This window comes from Ceratocystis lukuohia (assembly GCF_044167205.1).
Source record: "Ceratocystis lukuohia strain C4212 chromosome Unknown Supercontig4_pilon, whole genome shotgun sequence".
Taxonomy (NCBI): Eukaryota; Fungi; Ascomycota; class Sordariomycetes; order Microascales; family Ceratocystidaceae; genus Ceratocystis; species Ceratocystis lukuohia.
This window is the reverse complement of record NW_027263523.1, coordinates 446683-459931: the sequence shown is the minus strand read 5'-3', so window position 1 is coordinate 459931 and position 13249 is coordinate 446683. Positions and strand designations below refer to the sequence as shown.

General features: G+C 50.1%; 3 protein-coding genes across 3 annotated transcripts; all 3 read left to right on the top strand.

The window, feature by feature from the left end:
* Positions 1 to 404: 404 nt before the first annotated feature.
* Positions 405 to 1550, top strand: HOO65_040124 (uncharacterized protein; the record flags this gene model as incomplete). Its single annotated transcript, XM_071002897.1, has 3 exons — positions 405 to 1062; positions 1163 to 1352; positions 1439 to 1550. The coding sequence occupies 3 exons, from the start codon at positions 405 to 407 to the stop codon at positions 1548 to 1550; spliced, it is 960 nt and encodes a 319-aa protein (XP_070858967.1).
* A 1158-nt stretch (positions 1551 to 2708) lies between these two features.
* Positions 2709 to 6114, top strand: HOO65_040123 (Protein N-terminal amidase; the record flags this gene model as incomplete). Its single annotated transcript, XM_071002528.1, has 2 exons — positions 2709 to 3184; positions 3258 to 6114. The coding sequence occupies 2 exons, from the start codon at positions 2709 to 2711 to the stop codon at positions 6112 to 6114; spliced, it is 3333 nt and encodes a 1110-aa protein (XP_070858966.1).
* Positions 6115 to 7949: 1835 nt separating this feature from the next.
* On the top strand, positions 7950 to 9285 carry HOO65_040122 (Serine-threonine protein kinase; the record flags this gene model as incomplete). Its single annotated transcript, XM_071002842.1, has 3 exons — positions 7950 to 8128; positions 8182 to 8540; positions 8633 to 9285. The coding sequence occupies 3 exons, from the start codon at positions 7950 to 7952 to the stop codon at positions 9283 to 9285; spliced, it is 1191 nt and encodes a 396-aa protein (XP_070858965.1).
* Between the last annotated feature and the right edge of the window lie 3964 nt (positions 9286 to 13249).

Here is a 13249-nt window from a genome sequence, read left to right as displayed (position 1 = left end):
GTCAAGCGAATTTGTTATGCCCTCTGCGCGTTTTGCACGGTGCGGCCGAGCTGTGCCTGGTACGTTCCAGGGGACCATCTAGATGGTGCCATGGTCCTGCCCCTCCTCTCTCCACCTCCGGCTTTATCTCAGCCCACGCAAACAATCCAGCAAACACATCCCCAAACACGCAAGCAGACGCCTGTGACCAGCGATCTCTGGAAGCCCTGATATATAAAACAAGGCATCCATTCTGCATCGCAGCTATGTTTTCTTTGTTCCGTTCTGATCCGGCTATCCACACCTGCTCATAGCTTTGTCCTTTGACAACTGATCGTACTAGAGCTATAACCAGCGCTTCCCGCCCTCTTCTCAGCCCCACTTCCTTCTAAATATCATCTCTTCTCACATCCTTCTTACTAGCCATGAAGCTCACCATACTGCCGCTTTTCTCTACCCTCATTGGCCTGACCACCGCGCTTTGGCTGCCCTCCCTGACCCCGCCTCATCCAGCCCTCATCTCAGACCCTTCCGCCCCAAAACACTGGACTATCCTCCGGCTGCAGCGTGTCTGCACCAATGACCTTTCGCAGTGCACTTACAGTCTGCTGACGCTGCCGGACAACAGCGCCTCGCCGACTAGCTGCAATGTAACGGTAACTAGTCCCGAAACCGCAACACAGCCAGCGACGCAGCTCTCGATTACTCGCTCACCTTGCACGCGATACAGTGCGGACTCGGGCCTGGAATTGCAGAAACCAAATGAGATTGCGGCAGGCCCAGACTTTGCTGTGTCGTTGAGTGTTCGTAGCGGGCTTGTTGGCCTAGCTATAGTAAGCGGCTCGGGTGCTGCAACACGCGGTGCCGTGTACGACTTTGATGAAGGTCTTTTCCACGAAGAAGGTGGCTTTGCGGGGCCGCAGACGGCAGAGGTGCGCAGTCTAGAGGACTTGCAGCAACGCGGATGGCGTGAGGACGTGCCGATGCAGCAGGTGCAAGCTCGTGCCAGTGAGGCAGAAGCATTGCGTGGAATCAAAGAGCTGGAGAGTGCAGCAGCATGGTCAATTGCCAACGCAACACGGTGTAAGTGCCAAAGTATCAGGCTTCTCAGGACGTTGTGTTTATGAACAGGTTGCTGACAATTGTGGTGCTCCCAAAGACTACAACTCTGACTTTAGCACAGTTATCTTGCAATTCAGGCTCTTCGCAGAAGACTACGAATCAATCAACTGCGTCGTGGTCTCAGCAGTGCCAGCAACGGCTGACTGGAAGCGATACAGCTTCTACTCGCACAACTGTCTGCCCGAGGTGCCATGGCACGTGTCGTGGGGGTACAACGAACGTCGCGATAGCGGCGTGATGACGGTGATGAAGTAAGTAGCAAATGCAGAGAGCAGAGCAGGGGGCCCATAATCCCTCATTTCCTTATTCTCACTAATCTCTTCTTTCTCCTCAACAGCCCTGATCGTACACGTGTAGCCTGGTTTGGCTGGGACAACGTCAATGGCAACAAACAACTAGACGATGTGGGACCAAACGACACGCAGAGGGTGACCCCCACAAGTGTCTAGCTTAGACTTGACCATAAAGGAAAGAGATCGGAGGCGGTGACATCATAAAGAGGCCATGGGCGAGCAAAGCTAAATTAAGTAGAAGAATATCGACTTTGATACGCAGCTCAACTAAGGGTTACAGGCAGGCTGAATAGGGTTGAATTATTAGGTGGTCTAATAAAACGGTAGGGGTGGCCATAATGAAAAAGTGGCACAGGCCCACTTCGACTTACACAAAAGCGGCAGCCAATCATAGGCTTTGTTTAAGCGCCGAGGGGTTGGAGCCGAGAAACGAAAGCGAGGCCAAAAGATTCGGTCAAGAGAACAGCAATGGAAGAGGGGGAGGAAAGGGGAAAGAGAGAAGAAAGGGACCACATGAAGACTTTTCTGCTGTCTGTCTTGTTATGGGCCCTGCTTGGGTCTTGCTGGGTTGCAACATGCGTGGGATAGACAGAGAAAGCTGGGTTTCAAGTCGCCCGTCCATCTGGCCAGCTAGTCGTGCAACACGTACACGTCTACAGACGAACACGAACAAAAGAGAAAGAAACAGAGGAAAAGGAACAAAACGCCCTGGAGTCCAATAAGAGACCGCGGAGCCACTAGTCCGGCATAAGCCACAGCAGCTCCCCGTTCCTTTAATCTCTTTCCTTTTGCCTCTTGCTTTATGGCTCTGCCGTGCAGCAGCAGCAGCAGCGTGACCCCATTTGTCCAACTTGGCTTGCCTCTGATCCTAATCTGTTTGCTGTCGTGGATGTGGGCTTGAGTTTCCACAAGATAAAGAGGAACAGGAACAGAAATAGATCAAGACACCAATTTGGTAATCAAGAAAAAGAAAACCGAAACTTGGTCAGTAGTGACAGCTCGTGAGACTGAGAAGACGGGCTGGCCAAGTTAGCCACACTAACAGACGTCAGACAAAACCAATTGGCTGTCCTGCTGGCATTTCGATTGTTCTCCTTTTCTCTCTTTATTTCCTTTTGGCTCCTTTCCCGATTTGAGACCGCCCGTCTGCTGGCACGCTTTGCCTCTTTTTGTCCTTCTTCCCCAGTTTAGCGCATCCCAACTTCAGATCATTTTACTGCTTCATTCTTTTGCGCTGTTCCGTACAACGCTGTCTTTTTTCATTCTTTCGCTCTTTTTGCTTTTCTTTTTCCTTCATATATTCCCCCGGCCCTCATGAGAATCGCCTGTCTTCAGTTCTCCCCCGTGCGCGGCGATGTTAATAACAACCTCTCGCGTGCCGACAGCGTTCTGCTCAAGGCTGCTGACAATGATAAGCTGGACTTGATTGTGTTGCCAGAGATGGCCTTTACTGGCTGCAAATTTCAATCTCGCCAAGCCATCCAGCCATTGATCGAGCCGTCGCTCAGCGGCATATCATCGTTGTGGGCACGGACGACCGCCTTGCGTCACGACTGCTATGTGGCTGTCGGGTACCCTGAGAAGACTGATGCGAATGATGTGTTGGAAGGCGGCCCGCGCTTCTATAACTCGCTGATGATGGTCAGCCATGATGGCGAGTCGGTGGTAAACTACCGCAAGCCACACCTCTATACCGCCGACGAGGCCTGGGCAATGGAGGGCAACGGATTCTATGGCGGCTGGATCGCCGGCATGGGTCGTGTGGCCATGGGAATAAGCATGGACTTGAAGTGAGTTTCTTCCCCACCCAATCCCACGCTGGACCCGACTAACAGTTCTTTCCTTCTCCTCACCCCCCCCCAGTCCCTACCGCTTTGAAGCGTCATGGGAAAGTTTTGAATTCGCCCATCATGTGCTCGCCACCGATGCCGATTTGGTTATCATTTCTATGGCTTGGATAACTGGTGAGGATGTGCATTCGTGGAGTCAAACACCGCGCGAGCCCGACATGGACTGCCTGTCATATTGGATAGCGCGGCTGGAGCCATTGATCCGCGCCGAGACAGCACACGAGATATTAGTCGTCATCGCAAATCGAACTGGAATTGAGGATGATGTAGTGTATGCTGGCACAAGCGCTGTGCTAGGCTTTCAAGGCGGCGAAGTCAAGCTCTATGGCCTGCTAGGTCGCGGCGAAAAGGGCTTACTAGTCGTCGATACCGATGAGCCGCCTATGGGAAAGCTTGTATATCGCCCTGACGAAACCACTAAGGAACATCAGCCCGGTGAAAGCGATCTGCCAGGCTTGGTACCGAATCCGGATGCTATCCATACTATGTCGCCGGTCGGTAGCCCTGATGGCTCGTTGTCTATATCTCCGCTTTGTGCTGCCAGCAACTCAGTGACAACTCCTGACAGTGTTGATGGCAAACAGGCTACCCATGTAGCGGAGCGAGACGCACTTAAGTTGGGCGTGGTCCCGGAGCAAGATGAACCCGTAGGAGGTAGAGATTTCGGGGTGGCCAAGGAGTGGGCTGCGTTCACTGACTCGAGAATAGGATCGGGAGCTGCATCTGAGGGCTCGCCAAAGACGCGTGCACGGGTCAGGATGGGTTCAGATAGCAAAAGTGTGCAAGCCGGAAGTGCATCCGATGTCTCATTGTCGTCTAAGATCGCCCGTACTAAAAGCCCAGCTTTGCACCGCCGCACAGACTCATTAAATGATCGCACGGGTGCCCCCCCCTCAATTGCTTCGCTTTTGCAGACTCCCAATAAGTTGTCCTTCTCAGGCACACAGAACCAACACACACGCCACCAAAGCCTGGATGCAGTCATTGAGCAGTCCCTCTTAGCCAAGCCCCGAGTGGGGAGTACTTTGGCTACGCGCCAGAAAGCCCCAGCTCCAGCCCTAGCTATGCGCGCTTCAGAGAGATCACCCTCTACTGCCAACCCCAAGGCTGTCCAGCCAAAACTCAAACTCCAAACGAATTCTGCTGTTTTGCGCCAAATGGAAGACAACAGCACATCTGATCTTGCACACGCCACCCTTTCTGCCAAGTCATATAAACCCCCTGTCACGCTGGATGCTGGCTTGAGGAATTACCCTGCGACCGCCGTCGAGGAAAACCACGTCTTTGACTGGCAGCCACTCGAGCCAAAATCAGCGGGAGCCTCTCTAAGCCAAGAAAACCAGGGAGTTGAATCTAGTGCATCAAGCCCACCTAATTCGCTATATAAGAAGCAGCGAGCTAATCGGCCTAAGCTTTCCATCACAACAACCTCACCTAGCGCCCTCCCGTGGAAAAAGACAGATACGCGTGGTATCGTTTCGGCTGTTGATCCACCACGATCTTTATGGCCCGTTGCTGGAACTGGCAAGAATCAGACGGATAGGCTCTTCGTGCCCGCCTCAGCTATTGCAACGGTATCTAAAGACCAATTCTGGGCCACAGCTAGCGTGCCCCAGACAGGAAACACCGAAGCCTTTAACTTGGCGTCCATATCGTACACATTAGGCGAGGTGGCCATGGCGGGTATGACGCCCGAGGCTGAAAAGGCTCTTGCTGGAGAGGATGCCGACGAAGCGTGGTATCGCTCGCCGATTGACACTACAACACAGGCGAAACCATTTGCTGCTGATGTGCCTAGAGGGAGGGAGGGCACAAGCGCGCATTTTAGTAGTGTCGGCGATGCCATTAGTCGCCAATATAAGGCCCCGAACAGCCATGCGCGTGATGCAGGGACACTCTACCCACCAGTCCCGAATCCCTCCCAGTCTTCTTTCGGCCAATCAAGTGCCCAGAGATATCCCAAAACGCCTGAAGAGCCATTTCGGCAACGAAGTCGGAATGAAAAGCCAAGAGATGCGACATCCGTAACACACAGTGGCCAAACTACTACAGGGTCACTCAGAAGAGCGATGGCAGAGGTTGATGTAGGTTACCCGCCTATTCCATCGCCATCAATATATTCCTCGCAGAACCAAAAACCACACAAGCAGCAGCAGAAATGGCCTGTGGGGAATCCAAGTCGGCCGTACGAAGCCCTCCGTAGTGCAGAGGCGCTTGCCGAGCCAGTATCGTGGGTTGATAGATGGATGCCGCCGCCAGCAGGGATGTACCAGCAGGGAGAGCAAGAAGACCCCAATTCACAGCAACTACATCACACCGGTCAAGGGCAGCAGCAACAACAACAACAACAGCATTATCACCAGGACCCGCATGAATACCAGCATCAAAACCAGCCAATCGTGAAGCCGGGCCTCAATCTGCTCGTGCCGGCATTTAGCAGCAGTACCGAGACACTGGCAACACCCAGTATGCTGAACCCAAAGACGCCCAAGACACCTGCAGGTCACCTCGTATCGCGCATCAATGCACAGCGACACCCCGCTAGCGTCACTGCGAAAGAAATGGGAAATGCGTACGTCAGCCGGCCGGAGGCTAGTCAGAACCTGCACATCCCTAGACCCCATCGTGAGGTATTTGCAGAAGCTGAGTCGAGCAATGGAAATGCGAATGATAGCGATGAGAGCGAAAGTACAGATGAAGATTTGGGAAATGATGTAAGCTGCGATAGGAAGCAAGCAGGTGCCGAGGATGATGGGCCGTGCACTCCCAAGGCGATGTCTTTGATGATGGATATTGAACGTGAAAGGCCACATGAAAGCAGCACTGCGGCCCCGATTATCTTAGGGGGCTCGCACACGATATTGGCATAAAAGCAGATCATGTGCGTTGTATTTCGAGTGGCATTTGCATTGCTTTGATCTATTGTCTTTCTCCTTGCTGTTTCGTGAGACTGCGTGATATTTCCAGAGTATTCAGATGGTAGATATAATGATAATAGTGCTATTAACTTGCCAATCGCTGTGAATCACGCTGTAGATTAATATTACTCGTCTTGGTACAGATTTTTGTTACAGAGAGCATCTGCGGGGGCCCGTTATTACAGGGTATCCCAGCTGACCGCTAGCCGGCGGCTATTGGCGATGGATTTCGAGAGAGCATATTGGATAATATTGTTTCATGACTAAACAGTATTTTCTATTTCACGATCCCTCTCAACAGTTTCTTGAAAGAGTTCTGTGTGCTTGAGGGTTTTAAGTACTGCGTGCGTCACGTGATACCGGGCTGGTATACTTATGGTTAGGGTTTGTGTGTAACGCTAATTCCTGCCGCCACGCGACAGATAACGGGGTACATAGACAAGCGGACCACGTCCACCGCACCCGCAACTAGAAAGGCTCTATTACACTACTATAACAAAAGGAATGAATTAAACCCATTCAGAGCTAAATCCTGGCACTATTGTTGAATCATTCTCACCAGTCTGCGCATTGCGTCCGGTCTTGCCACAAATACTACAGTGCTGAATAGTCACTGTGTCACCATATCTTCAAGGGCACAAATCCCCGCAAATCCAAGTCAAGAATGTAGTCAAGAAGAGTCTTCTCTTCTAGCTCCATAAACTTCATCCAACTGGCGCAGACATCCTTTCGAGCACATTTAGGATAAAGTAGCCCGCTCGCTTATGAGCCACGTTACCCAACAAGGACTAACAATAGTTGGGTCTAGGTCTAGGTAGGGCGCGCCATACTCTGTGTGGTGGGGCTAACCGCAACTAACAAAGCTCCGCACAAAGGATGGTGATAGCTGCGTTATATGTAGCTCTTGACATGGCCAATAGAATCATCACTTTGCGAAAACGCGGTCATGATACTGAGTAGGGGGGCAGTTCTTAGGTATTCTATCCATCGTGGCAGGTTTTGGTAAAGAGCACGAGATTAAGAAGAGACATGATCCGGCGCGTAACTCGATCCATCCCCATCTATATTATTATCCAGTAAGACTACAACTCATTGCGTCAGTTAAAAGTAACGAAAGAATATCGTGAAACGCATCAGCACAAGTATATATATGCCTATCTCTGGCCCGTCTGAATGTTTCCGTCAGCCTTTTTTTAAACTAAAATTGCTTTACTTGTACACCTTAATCAGACGTAAGAAAAGCATGCCTTTTAAGTATGAGCATCCCCGAAACCAGCAACGACTCTAGTGTCGATGAGGGTTGTGGCGCGTACCATCCCGGGGGCTTCCACCCTGTCTACGTTGGCGATATCTTCAATGATCGCTCTTCCTGTTTAGTAGTCTAGTGTATGAGACCAACGGCTGTCGACCACAGGTATTAGCCCTGGTTGAGTACGTCGGTTTTGTCCTCTGTTCTGCGAGGCGGTTGCTGCATTTTAAAATAGTCCCTGGTTGTTAGGAGAAAGGTCTCTCTAACCTCTCATCAGAGGTTCTTCGATATCTCCTCCCGCCCCTAATTTTATACCCACCTCCTTTTTTCTCCAATTAGCTAGGTTCTTATCAATTCACCCGAGACTTATCCGGAACGCTTGGGGAGGTTCTCTCAACGAATCAAGTGTTGGTGTCTGAACAATCTACTCCAACATTTCATCCAACAGTTGGCGAATCTTTCCGTACTCTTTTTTTTCGACTAGGGTTGCCTTAGTTGTACACCTTAACCAGGCGTAAGAAAATCATACCTTTCAAGCATGGGCTCCCCCGAAACTAGCAACGACTCTAGTGTCGATGAGGGTCGTGGCGCGTACCATCCCGGGGGATTCCACCCTGTCTACGTTGGCGATATCTTCAATAATCGCTACCATGTCCTCAACAAAATCGGATATGGTGCCTATTCGACTGTCTGGCTTGTACGAGACGCACAACAAGAGTGAGTAAAATTGCCTCTTAAGATGATGCATAACTTCTTACATTTCCGCATAGGAACGGCCATGAAGATGAGTATCTTGCGCTCAAGGTTTTGAGTGCGGAGTGCTATTTCACCGACCATGATATATTTGAGCGGGAAATCCTTAGGCATCTCCGCGACGGAAACACCAAGCTAGTGGGCCATTCCTACATCTGCCATCTGCTGGACGACTTTGAGCATCAGGGACCGAACGGCACCCATGTATGTCTCGTCTTCCCCCTCATGGGCGAGACGCTAAAGAGTTTCGGCGCTTGGTTCAAAAATAGTTTGGTCCCATACTCTGTTATGCGGCGGTTCACTATTCAGATTGTCCTCGCACTAGCCTATGCCCACGAGCTGGGCGTCATACATACCGGTATCTATATTTTGCAATGTATTTAATGGCTTTCAGTGCTAATGGTGGTTTTAACCCAGATATTCAACCGAGTAACATATTTGTAAGATTCCGGGACCACGCCTCTATAGCAAGCTATTTGCAAGAAAGGAAACCTCCGACTCAGAACCGCAAGGAGCCATACTATACATCTATCCCATCAGAATCCTTGCGTTGTCACTACTTTACCGAAGAAGATGGAACCAGGCTCAAAGAATTTAACGTAGCCTTAGGCGATTGGGGCGTTGCAAGTTGGAAGTCCAAACATCTATCTGAGAACATCCAACCCGTTGGCCTCCGCGCTCCCGAAGTCCTCATAAAAGCCCCCTGGGATACCCCAACCGACTGGTGGAACCTTGGTGCAGTCATTCTGGAGGTATACCGTGCGATTCGCATGTTCAGCGGCTATACGACAGATGCATCTGGCGAAACCCGATACGAACTTCGCAAGCACCTCGCCGAGATTGTCGACTTTTTTGGCCCTTTCCCAAAATCTCTGCTGGACAAGGGCGATCCACAGATTGTCAAAGATATCTTCTGCGAGAATGGAACTGTCCGGGGTTATCCAGCTAAACTTAACCGACCGGCTCTTGCTTCTGAGGAAGTTATGGAGGGGCTGGAGGAAGAGGACCGCGAGGAATTTGCATCCTTCTTGCGCCTAATGATGAACATTGATCCTGATAGGAGACCCGAGCCTGTGGATGTTTTGAAACATCCTTGGCTAGATGCATGGAGGGGGTCATGATCATTGATGTGTTGAATTCTTTCATTGAGTGAACTTGCCTAGTCTGACAGAGACTATCGTTGATCCCCAGCTCACTAAATAAGTTATTGTAGACTAGATCAATGTGGGTGGTCCCTCTTTCCCGGCATTTACCTAGCTGCCCAAGTGATAATGAGCCTGTCTGGGTAAGGCGGCGGCCTTGGACGCTCCATCTTTTGCATCCTTCCACTAATGGCATTATTCATTCTCTTACCAAGCGCGACTCTCCTAGAAATTCTTGTTGTGTAAAACACCTAGGTCAACATACATGGCTCAAAAGCAGGGCATAGCCTAGATCCGTTTCATGTAATCGAGTACTTAAACACCCATAAGCTCCGTTCTAACTACCAATCGTCACGCCCTAGTCTGACCTCCGGGAAGTTCGGGTGTAATTTTCTCCTCATATACACGTCTTGTCGCAGTTTTTCTAATTTTAGCTGACCGACAAGGAGAGCCATCCGACTACCTCTTCCGCACTGGCGCTGTGGCTGGCTTGGGCACCTCATCTGTACCTCCATCGCGACCACCGAGATATCTTGAAAGCTCATCGTTAGGAAACAGAAAAGCTAGGTGCTCTACGGCATAATAATCGTATTGCTGATGAGATATTACATACCTTGGTCTTAGTAGTCAATTTTAATTAATTGGCTTACCTTTGCCCGACGGAAGTCCCCACAAGAGATTGAAGGAGTGAATTCTGTAAAGATTTGTAGCAAATCACGAGCCATGGCGATGAGGTGAGCTTTCTTTCGCCTGTGGTGAAGAGCGAAACTGATAGAAAAGGAAAAAGAATACGGGAGGAGATGATTGAACGGTCCAGGGCAGGGGAAGGGGAGGGAGAGGTTAGGCTTTATATAAACGGTCTAACTGCCTAGAGCGTGACCGACTGCGTCACTCTGTCACCTGGCCAAAATAGTGAGAAGCTACTTACCCGCGATGGTGGTGGTAGGATGGTACGTCGACTTGCTTGTGAGCTGAAATGGCAACCCTCTACTTTGCATACGTCAGCCACGCCAATATCACACGATCCAGTTTGGTGATTGGCCTGCAGGAAAGGTTCTATGGTTTTCTCCTAGATTTAGGGGAGCGGTTCGCGGCGTTGGAGCTTTGGTATACAGTAGAAACAGACGCGTAGAGAGAGAGAGACCGAATGTCGGCCTCCCTTAGTACCAGCCGTCATATTGTCTACGTGCCTATCACTCTCAAGGTTCCACGCACCCTCGTGGGCCTCCCCGGTCACCATATGGTATTTGCAGAAGCTGAGCCAAGAAATGGAAATGCGAATGATAGCGATGAGAGTGAAAGTAGAAATGGAGACTTGGGAAATGGTGTGGGCCGTGATAGGAAGCCGGTGGGTGCCGAGAATTATGGGCCATGCACTCCCAAGCCGATGCCCTTGATGGATATTGGGTGTGAAGGCTGCATGAAAACGCCGCTACGGCGCAATTATCTTAGGGGGCTGGCATAAAAACAGATCCTGTGTAATGTCTTTCGAGTGGCATTTGCACTTCTTTGATATATTTTCTTTCTCCTTTCTGTTTCGTGAGGTTGCGTGATATTTTCAGAGTATTCAGGTGATATATTCAATAATAATAGTACTACCAACTTATTTGCACCCTGCTAATCGCTGTAAATCATGCCATAGATTAATATCATCCGTTTTGATACTGCCTTTTTTAGCCTGCTCTACGGAGATCGCCACTTTGGGGCGAATACGTTCTCGGCCCTCCTTCTCCTGAAAGCCTGCTGAAACTAGGCTGTCTTAGCACTGGCGTATCGAGATCCCGGACCCTATTGTCATGTTGCTCTGAATACTGGCCCCCAACTTCCTGGAGCTCAAATTCATTGCAGCGAAGCTTTAGGTCGATTTCCCTTAGAGCATTTGATTTAGGAATCTCCTGGGCTCCACTCACAGGTGATCCATACTGCGACGAATATGGCGAGATGTAGCGGCCAGAACTAGGAATATTCTTCTCGCCCACCGCACTGAGTGGCGAGTCGTCCCAGCCACGCAGCGGCTTCTGGCTCATTGGGGTCTCATTTACATCCTCCGTGTATCTCTGCAGACTAGCAGCAATAGATGCGGCCCAGCCTGGGGCTGAACCATCACTAATGTTGCGAGATGCGGCCTTTCCAGTGCCGGCATAGTGTTGGGCCTGGGTCGGGGATAGAGGGGACCCGGATCCAGCCCAGGCCACGCTCGGCTTCTTCTCGAGGGTGCGCAGAAAAGCGCGGCGACGACGACGGCCTTGACAGATGATCCCGGTGCCAGTGATGGTGAGTAGAAAGACTAGTGCAGCAAAAGATATGGCGACCTTGGCGCTTAGCGAGATGCCGTTGTGGACAAATGACTCGGGGGTAAAGGTTGACAAAGGGTCTCGGACTGTGGCATTGACAACTTGGGTAGAGAAGATATCGCCTTCGATAGAAATAGCAGTGCCGTTAGCGGGTAGCTGCTGGCAGCCGGTATTAAGGGTAGTGATATCTAAGCGGGGCAGAAACTAATCAGCGACCATATATTACTTACTTTAACGTGAATAGACTTACAGTTTCGGAGAAAGCTTTGACTTGATGCTCCTAAACATGACATGCATAACTGCACTGCGGTCGATTGCCAAATGGAACAATAATCATAGCTTGAAGAGTTCGTAGCTAAGTTGTTGAAATTCAGGGCATTCATCAACGGGCCACAGGCTGTGCTGGTAATGCAGGGGCTGGCGAGGGCCTCGCCATCTGGAATGCCAAATAGACAGAATGCGGATGCATAACGGAGATTGTCTGTAGGATTATGCGTGTTAGCAGGCAGTTGGAGAGTATTTTTGCTACAGGGGGCATATTTGTAGGGGCCCCGCTATTGCGGGGTATAGTTAGTCTACCAGACTTCTAGAGACAGCCAATAGGATGCCATTGACTAGCTATGGGTCACAGGGCAGGGCGCTTCACTCACATAAACCAGCACCAACATCAGTTAGGTCGCTGTTATAGAACGTGCTCTCGACCTGACACTTGACACAGCTTTTTAAGACAGCTCCAGCTCCACTGCCAAAACTAGACTCGCTGCACTGTATCTCATCGCTAGCAGTGGAACTCAAGACGTTCCCGCAGTTCACAGCACAGGGTGAGTTCACAGGTGAGAGGAGAGCAGAGACTGCAGTAGCCGAGACGACGAACAGGATATGAGATTTCATAGTGGGCAAGCGGAACAGGGGGCATAAGACAAACAAGATAGCGAAAAAATATGCCTCAGCTCGTGATAATGCAATCTAGAGGAAGAAAGAAATAAAAAATTGTGTGCTTTGGTTTGTGGGTGGAAGGCACGCCATATATGTTGTCCCTCTTTCCCATTGGGATCGCTCTTTCCTCTTCTGTCTATCTACCAACCCTCTCACCTTGCACATCTTTACCTCGCATGTCGTGGGCGGCTAAGTCTTGTCAAAATGTAACGGCAGGTGGGACCAGAGACCCTGAGGATTATGATTTGGGACTAGCTGGCACAATAGAGAGCCTGCGTAGTAGAGATCCTGCGAGTTCGATTCATGGAAGTGGCAGTTCGAACCCTTTTCTGGGGGACACCTTGTTTTCATTTTGCTAAGCTGAGCCTTCCACTAATTGCTTTGCCTTGTTTGATTTGAATGTATTCAACGTCTATTGGCCATATGAAGAATTATTGCCCTGCCTGATGGTACTTGTATTGCCATATCTATTTCCTGATCTGGGCTACCTTCTATTCATGTTCAAAATACTGATCTAGCTTCAACCCTATCAGACAATTACGCAATAGCTCTCAAGTCTAAACGGTGTTTTATTTATGCTTGACAGCCCTAAAGCTCGGAGCGTCCCGTCCCTAGCTTTATTAAATCCTATTTATCCCCCTCTATTATTTATCTTCTTCTCTCTCTGTCGTTTTTAGGTTTCCATCCTCTTCTTGCCCTCCCCGTCTCCTTCT